At 40.5% G+C, this 19,925-nt stretch overlaps 1 protein-coding gene across 3 annotated transcripts in view; it reads right to left on the reverse strand.

The window, feature by feature from the left end:
• Nucleotides 1-19,925, reverse strand: part of Barx2 (BARX homeobox 2) — a 71,203-nt gene that overhangs the window by 43,530 nt on the left and 7,748 nt on the right. The window contains exon 1 of one of the 3 annotated variants that reach the window (XM_074066345.1): nucleotides 8,508-18,050. The exons of the other annotated variants lie outside the window; for them this stretch is intronic. Coding sequence (XP_073922446.1) covers nucleotides 8,508-8,670 — 163 coding nt within the window. The 5' untranslated portion in view covers nucleotides 8,671-18,050. Of the gene's footprint in view, nucleotides 1-8,507; nucleotides 18,051-19,925 lie in introns of those variants that run through there. 3 annotated transcript variants of the gene reach the window in all.

Genomic DNA, 19,925 nt, shown 5'->3' on the forward strand with positions numbered 1-19,925 from the left:
AATGACCACGTGGCAGCAGGTGCGGCTTTGGGTCACAACGGATTCTTTTTCCTTTGGGAAATTTCAAGGTGAAATGGATACTGAATTATCTTTCATTGAATCATAAATGTAGAGTAGGTTTCTCGTCCAGGACCATGACCCTTATCTGGTCTACAAAAAGGACAGGTTGCCACGTAGTCCAAACTCTAGTGCAGTGGAAGTGACCAAGGACTAGCTCAGCAAGAACAATGACCTAGCAAGGGGCTAGGTCACTACTTTCCCATCCAGGCTCCAGCAATTCTGCCTGCAATCTACAGTAGGAAATGCCAGTTGTTTGTGTGGTGAACATAAATGCACAGTGAGGTGAGAAAGTGGGGCATGTCGGATACACCTTCACCACCAGGGAAATTCTCCCTGAGTGCTAAGTGAGGCAGTGACCAAGGGCTGTAGGACAGATTGGTCCAAGAGTGAGGGCTGACGAGCTAGGAACAGCCTCAAAGATGTGCTGGAATAATATCCAGAGACAGACCCAGATTTCACCCAAGCCTTTAAATATAATCCAATGCAAGGGACCACCCAATTTCCATGATAAAAATCAAGCTTGCCACACTGCCTTCCTGTATCCACTTCTATTTCATCCACCAGCTATTCTGTAGGCAAGAAGCAGTGGAAAGTCAGAAAACATCTCTAGTAAACAACTGACAGTGGCTACCATTCCAAATGGCCAACTCCTGACTAAGCAACCTAGAGGCCGAGCCAACCATGTGAACCCAGATCTCTGCGCAGCCGTGGAGCTGAAGGTGAGGCCACTCCAGCTCTTCAGGGATGTGGTGCCTTCTTCTATGGACACCATTAGATTCTACCAGTTTTACTGCATGCTGGTTGTCAAGTGCCATCTCCTTTGAACAAGTCACTTTGGCTTATCAGTTGGCCTCATCACCTCCTTCCTGGAATGTCTTCATTTCTATAGACTTTAAACTCCTTGAGGATAAAGATTTGACTCATGGGGTTCTTGTGGTTGCTTGTTTTGACTCTCTCTGAGTGTATACAATGGTGTCTTATGTATTTCAAGCATTTAATTAGAAGTTGTTGACTGACTGATTGATCTCTTCTGTACAGGGTCTGCTGGAGACCTGAGAAAAGGAAGTTAACCAACTGGTTGACCCTCTGACCACCAATGTCTGTCTCCTCAGTACTTCCAAATATAGTGAAATGGTTTCCTTTAACTTCTGAACATTTAATTTTATAAAAGTGCTCTTCAAGCTGGGCATAAGTGACTCATGCCTATAGTCCTAGCTACTTGGGAGTCTGAAATCAGGGGGATAAAGGTTCAAGGCCAGCCCAGGCAAAAAATTAGCAAGACCCCATCTCAACCACCAAAATAACAGAGCAAAGGAGATGGAGGCATGGTTCAAGGGGTAGAACACCTACCTAGCAAGCACAAAACCATGAATTCAAACCCTAGTACTGCCAAAAAAAAAAAAAAAGTGCTTTTCATAAACAGCTCACATCTCCTTTTACAAAGCCTACAAATTAAAGAACACTACTATTAGCTCTTTTTTAGAGGTAGGGAAATTGGAACATCCCAACGCTAAATGGCTTACCTAGTCATGCACTGCTTTTTACATTCACTCACTCAGTCACTCAAACAGCTGTTGGGCACTTATCATGTCGATGTGTATGAGTGTGGTAGACTTGACAGTTCCTGTGCATACTTGCTCATTTAGTCACCACCACAGTCCTATGTAGTGGATATTAATACTCTTTTTTTAAAGATGAGAAAACAAACACTCAGCGTATCTAAGTAACTTGTCCAAGATAACACACCAACAGTCTGAGAACTCAAAAGGCCCATGTCCCCAGAGTCACAGTCTATTATTAATACACACTGATGCCCCACAGAGAGACCTCAAGACAGAGCCAGGCCTCACTGTCAGCCTCACCCCTCCAGTCACTCCATCCCGCACTGCAGTGTTTACATTGTCCATATACTTCTACATAAGGGTGCTGATGTCTTTGTATATGTTCTTCTTAGAAAAACTTTGGCAACCCCAAGCTAGTAATTAGCCTTTAAATAATCATTCTACTCACGACAGTTTTTTTTCCCTTTTATTATATTATTATTGTTCGACTGGGGTACATTGTGACACTTACGAAGTTCTTACAATGTATCATGGTTGAATTCATCCCCTCCATCTTCTCCTGTATTCCCCTTTCCTCATTACAGCCTTTACGTAGAAAGTACCCCACAATTTTGACCAAATGGACCAAATTTACATTAACCACTATGTGCAAACTGCAGGCTAAAGTTAGCTGTTCTGCCTTATCTTCCCTCTACGTATCATAGATCAATCTATAATCAATACAACCCCTTTTTAACTACAAAACTGTAGGATCAATTTATTGAAGACTGACGTTTTTAAAAATGATTTAAAAAATTAAAGCCACTTTATTTTATAACCTTGATTTTAACCCTTCTGGTCTCCTCTAAGACCCATGAGCAGCCATATCAAATTTCCTCATAAGTCTCGAGCTCTGTACTTTCCTTTAAACCAAAAGACAAGAACTCAACTCTCTGCCATATGAAAACTGTGTTTTCCTGACTTACATCCACCTCTAACAATTTCTCTCTTCCTACCTTAGCCAAGTTTCTTGCAAGACAGTATCATCTCTACTTTCCTAAATGTGTGTCTGTGTTGATTGTATCCCAGCCACTCCAATGCAAATGATATGTCAAGGTTACCAGAGGTGAGGATAAAGGAGAAGGATGGAGGGGGTGAATACAATTATGCTACATTGTAAGAAATTTTATAAATGTCACAATGTACCCCCAGTACAAAGACAATGTAATCAAATTTTTAAAAAAGGTCATCAACAACAATTTCCAGATCCAGGTGAGGTCTTTTAGTGTGGAGTATGAATCTGTGCTCCTTACAAGCTCACAGAGGCTGCTGGTACTGCTGGCCCAGGGAACAGAGTTTGAGAGGCACTGCCCAGGGCTCTTTCACTCCTCATCCACTTGGATTCCTTGTTTGCATTTAACACATTGATTGCTCATTCCTTCTGAAATGCTCTTTTTGACACTTTCTGATTTTCCTTTTGTCTCCAGCTGGGTTTTACTCAGACTCCCAATTCTCTCCTGCCTGTTAAATGCTGAGATTCTCCAGGGCTCTGACCTTGGCCCACTCCTACCACTGTTCTAGTTCACTATCTCCCACCTGGATAATGACAAGAGGTTCCTAATGAGCTCTCTTTGTCCTTGTCAAGGTCATCCTCCACAATGATTCTCCCCAAACCCAACTCCAATTATGTTTTGGTGATTCTCCAAATTCCATAGAGTGAAACCTCCACCGCCTGAGCTACTGCTCCCCAATCTCACCTCTCAACACTTCCTTTCCAGTCTATTAGTACTGACCTGCCCGTACTTCCCAGACACACTGTGCTGTTTCAAGTCACTTTATCTTCAGTCAGCTTTCTTTCTCTTGCCAGAATGTCCCCAGCCTCACCCCAGGAATCTCATTCCCCTGGCTAATTCTTATTCATCCGTTAAGATTCAGCTCAGATTTTCTCATCCTGAAAACATTCCCTAGCCTCTTCCTGCTCCCTTCAGAACAGACCGGGCTAAATCCTTTCCTCTGTCCCCCCATGGTGCCTCCATGCTTGTGGCCTCTTTGACAGCCCTCTCCAGAGTATTTGAACTGACTTTTACTATGTTTGTATACCTTTACTCTTCAGGAAACTTTCTGAGGGGGATCATTCATTTTTCTAGCTTCTTGCTCAACCTGGCAAAAGAGTTGAAAACAGTGTTTTCAGAGCTGATCTAAGCCTCTATTTCCCCCTTACCAAATGAAGATATTATGAGTCAAAAGTGACCTTTAGCTCCCAAGGTCTGTGGTTCTAACCAAAGAACCAGTTCTCTACATTCAAGAGAAGCAGCTAGCTTAATCGAACTCTCCCTGTTGGCTTTCCAGGCCACTTGCTATCCCACTTTGCCCTCTGGTTAACCTGAAATTCCTCCCATGAGGACAGTAATACAACTAATATGCTGTCTAATTAACTACATTATGGGGGGCGGGTGTGCTACAGAGCTGGTGCACAATACATTACAAATGCAGTACTGATGGGCCAGTCTGGGAAGATATGAGCCCAGGGGATCATCAAATAGCCAGTTTGTCATGATGTTCCTTGAAGCTTATTAAAAATGGCTTTGCTGGGCTGGCAGAGTGGTTTGAGTATCTTCTTAGAAAGCATGAGGTCCTGAGCTCAATCCCCAGTACCACCAAAAAATGGCTATGCCATTCTTTTGAAAATCTCTCTAGGGCTGAGTTGCAGTCCTACAAGCTCCTCCAAGTCCTCCTAGCTTAAGGAGTTCAACATGGTTCTCTCTGAGTCACTTTGTTATAGAGGAACAGGTTATCTGCAGCCTTTTGATGACAAGCAAATTCATAGCTAAATAGGCCCCTGCTCTCACTACCTTGAGTTGGTTCCTTATTGTGCAAACACCATGGAGTGTACTTACACAAACTAAAACAGCTATGTTGTCGCAAGGAAACATAATCCATGGTCCTGCCATTGTATATACAGTCTGTTGTTGACAGAAACATTTTTATGCAGCCCATGACTATATGGAACTGAACTCAAACTCAGCTTTGTGTGGGCTGACTTCCTGAGTAGTTGGGATGATAGACACGGACCATCACACCTGGCTTGAACTATGTTCTGTACAAAGTGAACTAACTCAGCTCCTGATCTCCCATGTAGAGTTTTGATGAACTTAGCTAATCGAATGATGTATAAACTGGAATCAAAAACACCTAAACACAAAGCTCTAAAATTATAATGGAAACAGCACTAATAGAAGTTTTCTTTTTTTTTAAATTCATCTGCTGCAATTAGAATTCTAATACTTTGCTATGAACTGTGAAGGTTGAAACTCTCAAATTTACTTCAGTAAACATTCACGGAACATCTGCTCGGAAATATTTTAAAAGAATCCTATTTTGCCTTTTCCCACGTTTCCTATTTGATGTTTAAGAATCTCAAGTACTTTACCAATGAGTTTGATTTCTCTGTTCAAAGAGAAGGAAAGAATTCAAAAAGGAAGTAACTTAAACATGTCTCTCTAGGTGCTCAGTACAGAATTGGAATTAAACTCAGCATATGTGCTTCTGTTCCTGGTAAAACACAAAGCCCTAATGAGACATGGATAATTTCCTGACCCTCCAGGGCACCAATGACAATGGAAAATAAGGGTATGGATTTATGAAGCTGTAATAAGTCAGGATTCAAAACCTCTTAAAAACACACGATTTACTATAAAAGTCTATATTGTGCTCCTACTATACAAATATTAGGTTGAGCTTATGCAGGTTTTAAAACACAACTTGAAAAATGTAGTTGAAATCCTATTATCATAATAGTCTACTATATCTTATACAAGGACATCTATGACACTATATATAAACTAGTGATTAAAAAAAATATTACCCTGAACACCATGAGATCCTCATCCATCAAAAAATGTTCAGTTGTATCCACTACTAGAGCATTCAGGAAAAGGAACTCGTTTTAGAAATGTCCTACTCCTACTAGAGAATCCCCTTCAGTCTGCCTCTCCAGCCTGCAGGCTGCCCTCCCTAACTGTTCCAACTCCCAGTGGGACTGGTGCCTGCAGCACACCCACCTTCCCTATCTGCCGATGGCATTGCACATCTCTGCAATCCACTTATCTGTGTCTCCCACAAGAAGGAGGGCAGGATTTGGTGCTCGTGTTACTGTCACATCTCCAGTCCTAGCACAGCACCTGGAGGGTAAGTGATCAATAATTTTTAATAGATTCTAGTTGAAGTAATAAGGGCTGTTAACTTTTCTTTGTTTTAATCAGAAAGTGCAGTGTGGTTTGCTCTATCACTTAAGGATTAGGTTTGATTTACTATGGTTTTTAATGTATAGATGCAGGTTGAGTGTTCCTTATCCAGAATGCTTAGAACCAAAAGTGTTTCAGACTTCAGAGTTTTTCGAATTTTGGAATAGTTTTCTAGACTCTGTGGTTAAGCAGCCCTAACCTAAACATCCAAAATCTAGAATACTCCAAAATCTTAAAGTGCTTGAGTGTCACGTGAGTACACAAAAACTTTCAGATTTCACAGCATTTTAATTCACACATCTTTTTCATTATTTATTCATTATTCATTTATGTATTTATTTTGGTGGCACTGGGGTTTGAACTCAGGGCTTCACAGTTGCTACACAGGTATTCTACCGCCTGAGTTGTACCTCTAGCCCAAGATTTCACAGCATTTTGGATTTCAGATTTTCCGAGTAGGGATGTTCAGTCTGTACTATAAATTCCATTTTGGGGGAACAGTACTGGGGCTTGAACTCAGGGCCTTGTTCTTGCTAGGGAAGGACGCTATGGTTTGAGCCACACCCCCAGCCTAAGTTTTTGGTAAATTTGTTTTAAATCTGATTTTGTATTAAATCAAAAAAAAATCACAACCAGCTAAACAATTTCCCGTGCATTAAAAGAGGCAAGCGAGCCCACTGATAACTTTATTTCTGGGTGGATCAGCGCTCTTAAATAATGCTCTAAACATTTTTAGGGCATTTTTTAGCATCTGCTAACATAGGTCAGATTCTCTCACAAAACATGCTTGATACCAGTTATGTGCATTCGGTGACCAATTTTTTTCCATTGCTTGGCATTTTTCATCCCTGACAGATTTTAACTCTTCTGATATCAACAACTTTGTGGGACACTAGGTGGCAAGCACTATATTAAGAAGAAGGAGAGGCTGAAGTGGCAAAAGCGTGTACAACTCCCAGGGCTGACGGACCCTGCTGGCAATTCCACCAACCTTCTTTTCACGGCATCTCAGGGTAAAAGTTCAAGGGTCCAGGTCTTTGGAGACATAGTCATTGTCTACAACTGCAAGTTCAAATCCACGTCCCGGAGCAATCAGCGTCCTCATCAAATTCCAGCATATTCTATTACTCCCATTCCTTTTTCATGTTTAAGCTGTTGTGAAGAGTTGCTATGCACTGTATAACAGCTGCCACTTAAACCCGTCCCCCCACCCCAATAGCTTACAATTTAGTCCTGTAGATTAACTTGAAATGAACCATTATCCCTCACAATGAAATACAATCAAAATGAACTTAAAGAGCATTCAAAGAAAAAAAGAACACAACCAGCAGACATGCTACCATCTGTAAAGAAGGCCTTTAATTTTAAGAATTCTCAAACTGGAGCCCATCATTCCAGATAAAATGTCTATGACCGGCCACATATTATAAACACTGACAATGGCAACAGCAAAGTTGGAACAGCGACATCTGAAAATTGCAGGGCTAGGGTCCAAAGATCCCTTGGCAGGAGAAAGTTCACTTGTACAGAGGAAGCAGGGAGAAACTGAACAAGAGAAAAACACATTGCCTGTAGTAAGTTCTGGGAGGGACCTCCAGGCAGAGACAGTCCTCAATTTAGTAAGGCTCAAAATCACACTGTTAGGACTGAGAATGTAGCTCTGAGGTTCAGCACTTGCTTGGCATGCATGAAGCCCTGCATTTGATCCACTAGCAATGAGGAAACAAAAAAAAAAAAAAAAGAAGAGGAAAGAAAAGTTTTAGCATCTTCTTGCCAAAATACACACTAGTCCCTGGTGCTAGGGACACAAAGATGGAAAAGACAATGTCCTTGCCTGAAGGAAGCTCAGAGCCCAATAGAAGAAACAAATAAAACAGTCAAAGTGTCATAGTGTGTCAAGTCGGTGCCACCAGAGCACAGGAGAAGGGGGCGACTGGTGTGTGACTCCAGCAATCACTACAAACTCTAGCTTCTCATGCATCGTTTTCTCTGGCTTTCTCATATAGAAACCTATGTATAGATTCTTTTTTTTAAATTTAGAGGTACAATATTTTGTCCATTACAGATTCCAGAGCTCTAGCAAGGCCAGGAGCACAGGTGGTGCTACACTTATTCTGAAGTTGAGAAAAAAAAGCAGTTTGCTAGCACCTTTGAGTGGTTTGCCCAGGGTCACCAAGCGGGTGGCAGGCTGGAAGCCCAATCTCTGCCTTCCATTCTATGATCCAGTTGCGTTCCTATTCCTGTTCTCATTAAACAAGATTTTAAGCGTTCAGAGATTTCTCCTTAAGGAGCAGAAAGTCAAAACCCAACCCCTGGCAAATGCACAGCTCGCCAGCTCCTAAGGGATTAGAGAGTGAATTTCTTCCATGCTGATCCATGGCTATTTCAGGATGGGGGCATGGGGAGAGGGCTGGATGTGGCCCTAGAAGGGTGGGACAGGGAGGGCCAGGGGATTCCAAGAACATGCGAAGGTCACACCCCAGCCTCAAATGCATGGTCCTCACTCCCCAGTTTAATCCAAATGACCTCATTAAGATCTCCCTTGCAAAGCTGCTGCTTCCTTAAGAGGGAAAGCCGCAGGGCAGTGTAGACAAGCTGTCTAGAGATGCCTGTGCCATTATTTGTTGACACAACAGCAGGATCCTTCAGGCTTAGTGCTCACCTTGAACACCACTGGTGGCCAGCAAGTAGTAAGACAATGGAGATATTGTGGATGCCAGAAACCCGCTATGGGAACTAAACAAGACCTCTCGGGACTCAACCTGGTCAACAGCATAGAGAAAAGACGAATTAAAAATCATAACCCAAACTGTCATCAATCGCATTAGTGACTTTGTTTTTGAAATGATATTAAATAATTTAAAATCAAATGCATTGAAGCAAAAAAAATTTTAAGGGAAAACTAGTCGCTTTCTAATTTTGAAATGACACAACAGATTTACACTACTATTTTAGAGAAGTTAAATTTAATAGGATAGAAGAACTTCATGTGATCTTGAAATGATTTAAGTACTCTGGACTTTGGTTTTCTTTTCAGTAAAAAAAAAAGGAAAAACAGTGGCAAAATAAACTATAAGTTCTTGCCTACCCCAAGCCTTAGTGCCTTTGCATAACTCTATAGATTATTCCAAATGTCTTTAGGGTCTATCTTTTTAAGCTGAAAAACATGAAAAAATAAAATTTCTTCTCCAGTCTACAATTAAACATAATCATCTTATCTACATAAGTATTTTTTTGTTTGTTCCTCTGCATAAAAAAGCTTATTTAGTGTTTAAGTTAAAGAAGAAAGCACTTCATATTCTACCTAAAATTATTTAAGATTTCAAAATGGATTTGTTTTGTTAAAACGTTTGTAAAAGTCTTCACTGCTCAACTGGGGAGACTTGTTTGCCAGTGGTGTTTACCATACATGACATTCACTATATAAAATAAAATAAATCATTGTTCAATTCTGGAAACAAATTAACCAGTAAAACAACTAAAAATAAAAACGTGTAATAGGTAATATGTCCCAAAATAAAATTACTATTTGTAATCTATTTGTGCATGAAATAGATGCAACTTCCATCAAACTGTAGGAGAACTATTTCACTTCAATGAGTCTTCCAGATCACTGGTCAAAAAAAAATTTTTAAGAGACTGTTCAAAGCATCATTGTCTACAGTAAGAAGTGGAAACAACCCAAAAGTCCATCAATGGAGTGTATAAATCAAGCATGGCATATTTATACACTGTACATGCTACAACAGTGAAATGAGAGGCTCGGGGCACATGCAAAGGAAACAGCAATCTGTGACGTGCAATTGCTGTGTCACAAAGCACGTCATATAAAACAGATAGTATGATTCCCTTGACCTGAAGTTCAAAAACAAGCAAAGCTAAACAGTGTATGATTTAGAGATTCAAACATAGGAAAAACCTACAGAGAAAAACAGTCCAAACAGAGAGCAGAAACACTGGTAACCTCTAACAGCGTCAGGAAGGAGCACACAGACAACCTCAGAAGAGATGCTTTTTACTAAACTGGGTAGTCACTGTATTGTTATTCTTTATATCCCACCTTCATTTTACCAGTATTTTTACCTAGTCCATACTTAACCTTTTGTGTGTTTGTTTGTTTGTTTATTTAGTCGATTGGTTGGGGATTTTTTGGGAGGTAGTGCTGGGGGTTGAATTCAGGAGCTTGTGCATGCTGAGTTACCCAATATTTAATACTAAAGCATATTACCAACAAGATAAAATACATTTAGTCATATCCATCCTGGAACACACCTAAGGTAGTGAAGCAGAATGAGTAAAATGTAAAACTGTGTCCTTGTCATTAACTTGTTTACAAATTTGGGCTGCAGTACAATTCCTAGGACTTCAGCTTTAGAAAAAGGAAACTAAAAATGATTTCCAGACATTCTATGGATAGTCTGATATGCCCAAGAAACTTTTTAAAAATTAGGTAATAAAAAGCAAATTGGTAATAACTAAAGTCAGAAATTTTCAAAAAAATATTGCTGAGAGCAACCCAGCACCATACTTCTTAACATAAATATTTCAGGTGACCAACATCTAAATTAAGAAGCAGGGCTCCTTAGGTGTGACGAGACTTGGGTTTGTCTTCTGCTCCTTTGCCTAGTTTTGGAGTACTGTTTTTGTTTTTCTCCTGTGTTAGCATTGCAAAAACCAGACGTTATCTCTCAATGTAGTAATCACTATACAATCTTGAAAGTTACCATCTCCTTCTCCTCTTCTACACTACCCCTCCTAGGCAAGGTCTACTGCCCAAGTATCTGTTTCTTTTTCTCCAAAATGAGAAAATTTACTGTATGTCCTCCATGACTGGGGTAGGAATTAAATAAGTACTTCATATAAGGCGTTCAGGACAATGTCAGGTGCTAGGTAAGCATTATACCCGTGTGCTTGTGGCATGTGCTTATTACTGTCATTCCTGTTGGTTTGCAAACTTCATCTTAGACTGGAGTAAGAAAATCTGGGGTAGCATATGCCACAAACACTTCTCCTTGAAGTGGAATTGTAGCCACCAACATCAATTCTTTCTTCCTCTGAAATTAATAGCCTTTCCACTTGTGCTCCAACTCCCATTAGTGGCAAGGGCTGAATCTACAGGGTTCTCAGCCTATATAGACTGGATGGGTAAGCCCATCAAGGCAGAGGAAGTTGTAGCAAATCAGGTTAATTTCACATCCCTGGCTCCCTAAAGGACTCAAAGCCTGCCTCACCCTGACCCAAGGGCCTAACTGGAAGTAAGAGAGGAACTGAGGCCCATGAAGAATCACGCTTTGTCCTTCCCGAAAGGTCGGGAGTCCCTGACTCTGGGCACTTGAGACTCCACAGGGAGACGTGATTCCACAGTAGAAGGGATAGTCACAAATAAATGCCTTATCCAGCCATGCACTCTCTTTCCGAGTAAGGTAATAGTAACATGATTGCATAATTTTTATTCACATTGCTGTTATCTCTAGGGATGGGTGGCAAGTTAAAGTCCATCGAAAAGGACATAAACTGACACCAGATCTCAAATTGAAACCCTCAGTAAAGCTGCTACTCGGGCCTCTCCTCGCTGACATCTTCAGACGCCCTCTGGGAAAACCAGCATGCCAGACAGCAAAGACAAAGCCCTGAAACTACTTTACTCAATCTCAACCACTTCGTTGTGGTTGAAGTCCAACCACTTTATTGTAAATATTTTTTGTGTGCAGAAAAATATTTCACTGCAGAAAAATCCTTAAGTCATTTCTAGAAAGGTTTGGAAATGTGTCCTTCAAGCGAAGGACCTGATCTCGATTTAGGAGAATCCTTGCAAAATTCCCCACTAAACTCCCACTTTCACTCCTTTCACACATCGCAGGATGACAGGAGCACTCTGGCCTGTGATGCATCAAAGGAGGTTTTTTTTGTAGCCTGGAATGACGTCACATGCTGTGGATCAGAAACAACCTTTTTCATAACTGAGGAGCCCTGTTTCTGATCATCTAGTTCAAGAGTTGGCAAACTTTTCCTGGAAAGGGCTGAAGGGCAAATATGTTAGGTTTTGTGGACCACACTGTCTCTGTCACTTCTTCTTACTCCTGCTGATGTAGCACAAAAGCTGTCATAAACAATATGTAAACCAGTGCACCTGACTGTACCAATAGAGTTTGTATGTATGGACACCAGCATTTGAATTTTGTATAATCTTCACAGGTCACAGAAGATTATTCCTTTGACGTCTCTACAACTATTTACAAATGTAGAAACTATTCTTAGTCACAGTAGCAGACGGTGGGCCAGGTTTGGCTGTTCCCTCATCCAGTTCTCTAGAAACTCAGCAATATACATAATCCCAAAGTCCATTCAGCTTCTCCCTCCCACTGAGTCTCTGCATGTTCATCATATTTTTATCTTTTCAAAGCAGTAAATTAATATTCCTTAATCAATCACCCCTCTCCAACAAAACGGGGAGGGAGTTCTTGTTTTATCAATAGCAGAAACTGAGACATTGACATCGCAATTGGGGAAGGGCAAAAGAAGAGAAGGTGTCATTGTGGTTTAGTTTTAGTCTGTTTTGTTTGAGGTGCTGGGGATCAAACCCAGGGCCGTGCACATGCTAGGCAAGCACTCTATCACTAAGCCACATCCCCAGCCCAAGAGAAAGAGGTTTTTTGCTTTGTTTAGTGGTATTGGGGTTTGAAGTCAGGGAGTCATGCTTGTTAGGCAGGCAGTCTACCACTTGAGCCACTCAGCTAGCCCTTTTTAGTGTTGGGTACTTTCGAGATGGGGTCTTTTGAACTATTTGCCTGTGCTGGCTTTGAACCACAATCTTCCTGATCTCTGCCTCCTGAGTAGCTAGGATTACAGGCGTGAGCCACCGGTGCTGGCAGAAGAGAGGGCTTTTTGGAAAGTATTTCCACTTTGACTTCTGCTTACATGCTGCCTCAGTGAGGTACTGCATGAATGCTATGACTGTATGAAATCACAATGATCTTTTGTGACCCAGGATGATGACATTCTTTAATGCATCATTAATACACATGACAATTAGGCTACCTGTGTGGCTGGGCGGACCATTGCCCAATCAGAAGTCACTGCTGTCAGTTAGGAGGAACACCTCTGCAAAAAGCACGTACTCATGGGGCCATTTCCAAATGCAATAACCCATTCTCGTTTTTAATTTGTTTTCCTCCTGGGAACAGCGAATGCTGAGCAAGCATCTGAGGACAAAGCTCCCACAGGTAAGTTTGCTTCCTCATTCCTGATTCTTCGCTCCCCATTTGTCATTCCCCACCTATTCTTGCTACCCTCCTATGGGAACACAAACACATGCACTTAGTTTTTCCGAGTCTGTAAGTTTAACAGAAAATTCCAATGATCTGCCAGAGATCTATGTCTTCAACTGAGTCCTACTTCAGCAAATCAGAAAATTCAGACACTGTGGTTCTGAAGACCTCAAGGGACTAAGTCCGTCTTCTCTTCACAAATAAACTCTACCGTGCCCTGGTGACAAACCCAAGTGTCTTATCCCCCCTGCTTCATCCCACCTGGTGCCCACCAGTACTGAACCTGGATGAGCTCACTAGAGATTGCTTGTAGGAATCACCATTGTAAGTGGTTGGGGGGAGGTACTGCTCTGTTCACTGGGCTTCCTTTGTTCCACAAAAACTAAGAGCTACTCATCAAGAGAGTGGAGGGAATTCACCACCAAAAGGAGTTCATCAGCATTTACTAGACTTCATAAGATCTGAATGATCAGCTGGGAAGCGAAATTCTGGAAAGATCCATGCCAAGCTCTTTCCCCATCATCATTATTACTTAGAATGGGGACATAAGCAAGGCCTAGAAGCAATTCAAAGGCTGGAATGCAGCAGCTTCATTTGGAACACATGGAATGACAGACCCAGTAACATACCAGGGAAGCAGTGGAAATTCTCTATGGAGTACTCTCTCAATCTCTCTGAAATAAGAGAACATGTGCAATCTTAAAATATGAGCCTCTAAAAGAAAAGACTACCCTTTACTCTTCGAAGGAGAAAAGAAATGAAATTTCTGGTTGAGAAATTGCACCACCACTTTTCTAAGATAGTTGTAGACTAGAGATCCCTACAGCTGCGTGATGAGACGTTTCCTGAGGGCAATTAATCCTGAGCAAGTCTTGTAAAAAATTAGACAATGCACATTGTGTGATGCCTACAGTGTTAACCTGTTTATGCCACTCACTTATGAATTTACAAAACTCCAAATTCACATAATAAAACAGCCAGGCAGGAGTAATGTGGTACACTTATTCCGAAAGACTTGAACTCAAACACCTCACGGATCATCCAAGTTGCCTTAAAAGGTAGCTAGCACAAAGACATAATCCACGAGGATGACTCAGAGTAAGGTGGTTTTTTGAAAAGATAGTCAATTTTGCTTGAGTTTAAAATACCAATAGTAATGATCTTTCCCTAAAGGGCTGTGCTTCAGTCAACTGAGATGATGTTATTATAAGATAATTATTTTTAATAGAAGCTATCAATTACTGAGAACTTTATTGTCTGGAACTATGCTAACAGCTTTATACACATTATCTCATTTAACCCACACCACTAAGCTTATAATGTAGTTATTATTCATTTTATATAAGAGGAAATTGAGTGTCAGAGAGGTTAAGTGACTTGCCTAAGGTCGCACAGACAGTAAAATACAGACAAAGCCAGGATTGTGACTCAAAACCTATATGCAAAAAACAAAACTAAAAAAACATATGCCAGGGTCCCTCCACTAAATGGTTTCATGCATTTGAGTCATGGGATGCAAATTACATCAATCTTATCATTAAGCTGGTATCCACAAAATAGTGGTCCCCAGACTTGACTTTTCATTACAAACATAGAGAAAAGCATTTTAAAATACAAATTCCTGCCATTAAAAAAAAATCCTGTCATTTGTGACAAAATGGATAGAACCAGAAAACAATATGTTAAATGAAATAAGCCAGGCACAGAAAAAGATAAATACGCATGTTTTCACAAATACATAAAAGCTAAAAATGTTGATCTCAAAGGGGTCAGGAAGGGGAGGGGGCCAAAGCCATACCACCCTGACTCCTCCCGGTTCCATCTGATGGCTGAAGCTAAGCAGGGTAGGGTCTGGTTGTACTTGGATGGCAGAAGGAGAGGGGGATAGTGGCAGGTTGGATAATGAATATCAAAACACAGATGAAAGGAGTTCTCCTGGCCAGGCACCCATGGCTCAAACCTTGAATCCTAGCTTTTTTGGGAGACTGCAATCAGGAGGATGCAAGTTCGAGGCCAGCCCAGACAAATAGTTCACTAACTCTGTCTCCAAAATAACCAGAGCAAAACAGACTGGAGGTGTGACTCAAGTAGCAGAGTGCCTGCTTTGCAAGTGTGAAGCCCTGAGTTCAAACTCAGTCCCACCAAAAAAAAAGTAAGTTCCCCTGTTCTACAGCACAATAGGGTGTTTGCTGTAGTTTACAACAATTTATATAGTTTATGCAGAAATATAAGAGAAGAGCTCAAAGGCTCAAAACACAAAGAAATGAAAAATGCATAAACAGAGAAATGCCACTTACATGGTTTGACCATTACACATCATGCAATGTATTGAGTTATCACACTATACCCCATAAATATGGACGATTATGTGTCAAACAAAAGTCAAAAAAGTAGTGACTGGCTTTAGTTGTTAAGCATTTTCTCTCCAGTTCATAATAATGAAGGAATAGGAATTCCCCTTGGTTGTCCTTTTAAAAGCTTCATTCAAAGAGCCACAGCTCTTGGCAGCATGAAAGAGCTAGGACACTGGCGTGCAAACAAATGACATGAGAGTCAAACAACTGGGCTGCAGCAGGTCTGCAACCTTCCGACTACCTCATTTCCTCCCCAAGTCCTACTGCCTCTTAGAATTTTTCTGGGATGATCAGAAACTCAAATCATCACAGGAAATACGGAGCTGGCACTTTAACTGAACCTAGCTTTGTATATAAAAACACACATATTACATATACAGCATATATTATGGAGCCTAAATATAAACAGACAGACTTGAGTTCTAGCTCATATTCCAAATAATTATAGACAGTATGGAGCTCTATACTGAAGGAGACCTGAGTTCCAATCTCAACTCTAACACTTACTTGTGTGACCTCATTGCCATTTCACACACACACACACACACACACACACACACACACACACACACACTGAGTTTCACTTTCCTCATCTAGAAAGCAGTGGTTATAATAGCTATTTTATATAAAGTCTCCATTTAGTTTAAACATACTTATGTATACAAGAATCCAGTGCAATGCATGGCACATGGTTACCATTTAAAATATTGTTGTTATTATTATAGTTGTTGTTGTTATTTCTATTTTGTAGCATCCTATACAGCAAAACACACTCTGTTTAGGCAGTTAATTCTTCTAACCACCAAAGGCTAGCTCTCCCAGTAGAGAGCTATCCTGTGCTCTAAATCGATGACTGAAAACATGCTTCAATACACACAGCTGTCTAACATGCTAAGAGCATTAATGACTTACCATGATATCTAATAAAATTAACAATACCCTCTGAAAAAATCTCCTCTGTGGTAACTTATCAATTATCTCAGTAAAAAATATTTTAGACATGAAAAAGAAAGGACTTAGGTTGGAATCGTATTAAAATACCTCCCTCTCCTTCCCTCATGAAACTTACTTAACATTTATCCTAAATATCCTAAATTTTAACTTGGCTGTTCCCAAGTAGTCCCAACAAGAAGATTGGAAAGTGGATGTCTCAGATGTGTTGCCAGTGAGCAGACTTCCTACCTTCATAGTTTGCAGGACTCCGTTTCACTCACCTATGCAGGTAGAATTGCACTGTAGCTCACTGGAACACAGTAGCCTCCCTTATCCAAAGAGGATGTGTTCCAAGACCCTCAGTGGATATCTGAAACTGCAAGACCCTCAGTGGGTATCTGAAACTGCAAGACCCTCAGTGGATATCTGAAACTGCAGACAGTACTGAATCCTAGGGCACACGCTGGCTTTTTCCATACATATGGTGCCTATCACAAAGCTTAACTTACAAATTAGGAACAGCAAGCGATTAATAACAACTGATCATAAAATAGAACAATTACAACAACATACTATAGTAAAACAGTGACTAATCTCTGTTTCTTTTACTTTCTCTCTCTCTCTCTCTCTCTCTCTCTCTCTCTCTCTCTCTCTCTCTCTCTCTCTCTCTCTCCCCCCTTCTCTCTTCTCTATCCCCTAACATCCTATTATACTTACTCACCCTTCTTGTAATGATGTGATGACGTGAGATGATACAAGGTTTCTTTGGTTATGTATTTATTCAGTCAAACAGGAGGGAAATGCTTTGACAAACAACTGTACTAATTGCTCCTCACCAAGAAGGTCTTTCCTTCTGAGAGCCACAGAAAGAGCCCTCAAAGGGCCACATTCCTGCCAAAATGTCTGAAAGCAGCATTTCTAAACTGGAACAATTTTGCAAGGAAAATAAAAATGTCTGGGCTGTTAAGATAGGCTGAATAAAGCATCTGCCACTACAGTTGTCATTATGGGATAATGCGGTCTAGATTAGCTCCTCTAACAGAAAGATGACCATTTATCACTGGTAACAGACATCTCTCTGTGGGATCACCATGGTAACACTCGTCCCTTCCAATAATCCCCGATACCACACACTCAACAAAGTTTTTAAATCAAGTTGTGGTTACAAAATACAAAAAAAGCTGGGTGCTGGTGGCTCACGCCTGTAATCCTAGTTACTCAGGAGGCAGAGATCAGGAGGATCATGGTTCAAAGCCACCCAGGGCAAATAGTTCACAAGACCCTATCTCCAAAAAGCCTGTCACAAAAAAGGGATGGTGGGGTGGCTCAAGGTACAGGCCCTGAGTTCAAGCTCTAGTACAGAAAAAAAAAATAATATATATAAAGAGAACTAGAACATATAATAATATCAACATTATTCTCCCCTACAAAGAAGCTACATTTTAATATTAAATTCTTTGGTATTTAATCACAGCCATCCCTAGATACTTTTTATAAATTAATTTGTCAGTACTAATGGCCTTATCAGCATATACTTATAAAAGCAAGATGCAACTAAAAGTTGTTTATGTTTATTTTAAGCATTATTAAGAAGGAAAAATTCTAACAACTCTGTGATTATTGATATATATTGATTATTAATATTATCATATTAATATTAATAATATAATAACAATGATTTTATATATATCTATATATACTTTGATAATCCCTTCAAGATCAAGTGCCCAGCTGGAGTCCGTGAGGACCCAGCACTTTTCATGGTGATGAATAACACCGTCACCCAGCCTGGAAGGTTAGTAAAATCCAGAAGGCAACTTCAGAGGATGTTTTAGTGTGAGCTGTACATGTGTCTAACTGTGAAGTATTCTCATGTCCCCCTGCGAGACCGCAGACAACAAACTCTGTATTTAAAAGCTCCTGTCTAGGAACAGAAAGGCTATTAAGAAAGCCATCAGAAGTTCCACAAGATTAATGTTTCATGGATATGTGTGGTCTCTCGTCCGATCACTTTTCAATATTCATGTTATGAAAAGCTTCAAGTATACGGAAAAGTACAAATGCTATCATGAGCATCTGTGTACCCATGACTAAGTTTTGTCACAGCATAATGCTTAGCCATATGTGCAGTAGGCCTTGTTTTGTCTGACTAGGTAATTACAGAGGAAAATAGAAACCTGTGAGTATCACTCTCCAATCTCATGTCCCTGTCTCCCTCACCAATATGCAGTCATCTATACAGATGGCATCAGACTCTATGCATCAATCTAGAACTTCTTTTTCCCCCAGCATTTGTATTTCTAAAATTTATCCATATTAACACGACTAGATTTGCCTCATTTACTTTAATCCCTGCATAAAGATTTATTGCATGAATATAGCATGTTATTTTTGTCCCCTGCCTTTTCAGGGGACAAAAATAACATGCTATATTCATGCAATAATAATAAGCAGTTAGATTGCTTTTTTATTTTCTCTAACGGAAGCAGCACAGGAACAAATACTCTTGGAAGTGTTTTCTTGCACACCTTCCATGATTTCTCAAGCACAGACACAAATGTGGAACTATAGCACTATGTACACTGAAGTTTTACCAGGAGTTGCCAACTGCTCTCCAAGGTAATCGTGCCATGGCTGGGGTATAGCTCAGCAGTAGAGCAGCTGCCCAGCATTGCAAGACCCTGGATCCATCCCCAGCACCACAAGAAACAAAATAAAAGATTCTCAAAGTAATCATACCAAATAATACTCCCACACCTGTGTTTGAGAAGGTCTGTTGCTCCACATCCTCAATATTCACTGAGATTGCCAGAGTCTTTCATTTTTGCCTATCTGGGTGTGAAATGGTTCCTCATTTTAGTTTAGGTTTTCCTGGTCACAATGAGGCTCAGCATCCTTTTGTTTTACTGGCTATCTGAACCTTCATTTCCGCGAATGGCTTACTGTAGCCTTTGTCCATTTTTCTACGTGTTTTTTTCTCCCTGTTTTGTAAGAGACCTCCATATATTCTGTGCCTTTGGTAAAGACGACTGAACTTCTCAAGTTCCCCATTAGCAAGTAGAGATAATAAAATGTACCTCTTCAGGATGTTTTGAAACTTATCCAAAAGCATCTAGTGTGAGTCCAGTGCATATTATATACTAGGCAATCAAAAATAGTAGTACTATTATTGTTGTGCATGTGAATAAGAATAAGAGATTCAGGTGTAAAGTATCTCTGGCATTTCTCCTGAGTTGGTAGTCCCTTCTGGACTCTCCGTGACTCTCCTTGCTGAGATACTTTCTTAGGATAAGAAGACATACTATTCGTACTCTGCTGTTTGTAAGCTTTCATTAGGGAAATATGCAAAGTTGGCAATCCAAGATACCGTGTAAACTAAACATCAAAGTTACACTTCCTTCAATCCACACGTGATTGTGACCTTGTTTGTGAAATGACCATTGTCCGGGGTCTCAGCAATAGTTAAGTCACAGAGTAAAGGGAACTCCGGGAAAGAGAGAGGTGGACAGTGGAGCGGAGGCTGGG

This window comes from Castor canadensis, chromosome 2 (assembly GCF_047511655.1).
Source record: "Castor canadensis chromosome 2, mCasCan1.hap1v2, whole genome shotgun sequence".
Classification (NCBI taxonomy): Eukaryota; Metazoa; Chordata; class Mammalia; order Rodentia; family Castoridae; genus Castor; species Castor canadensis.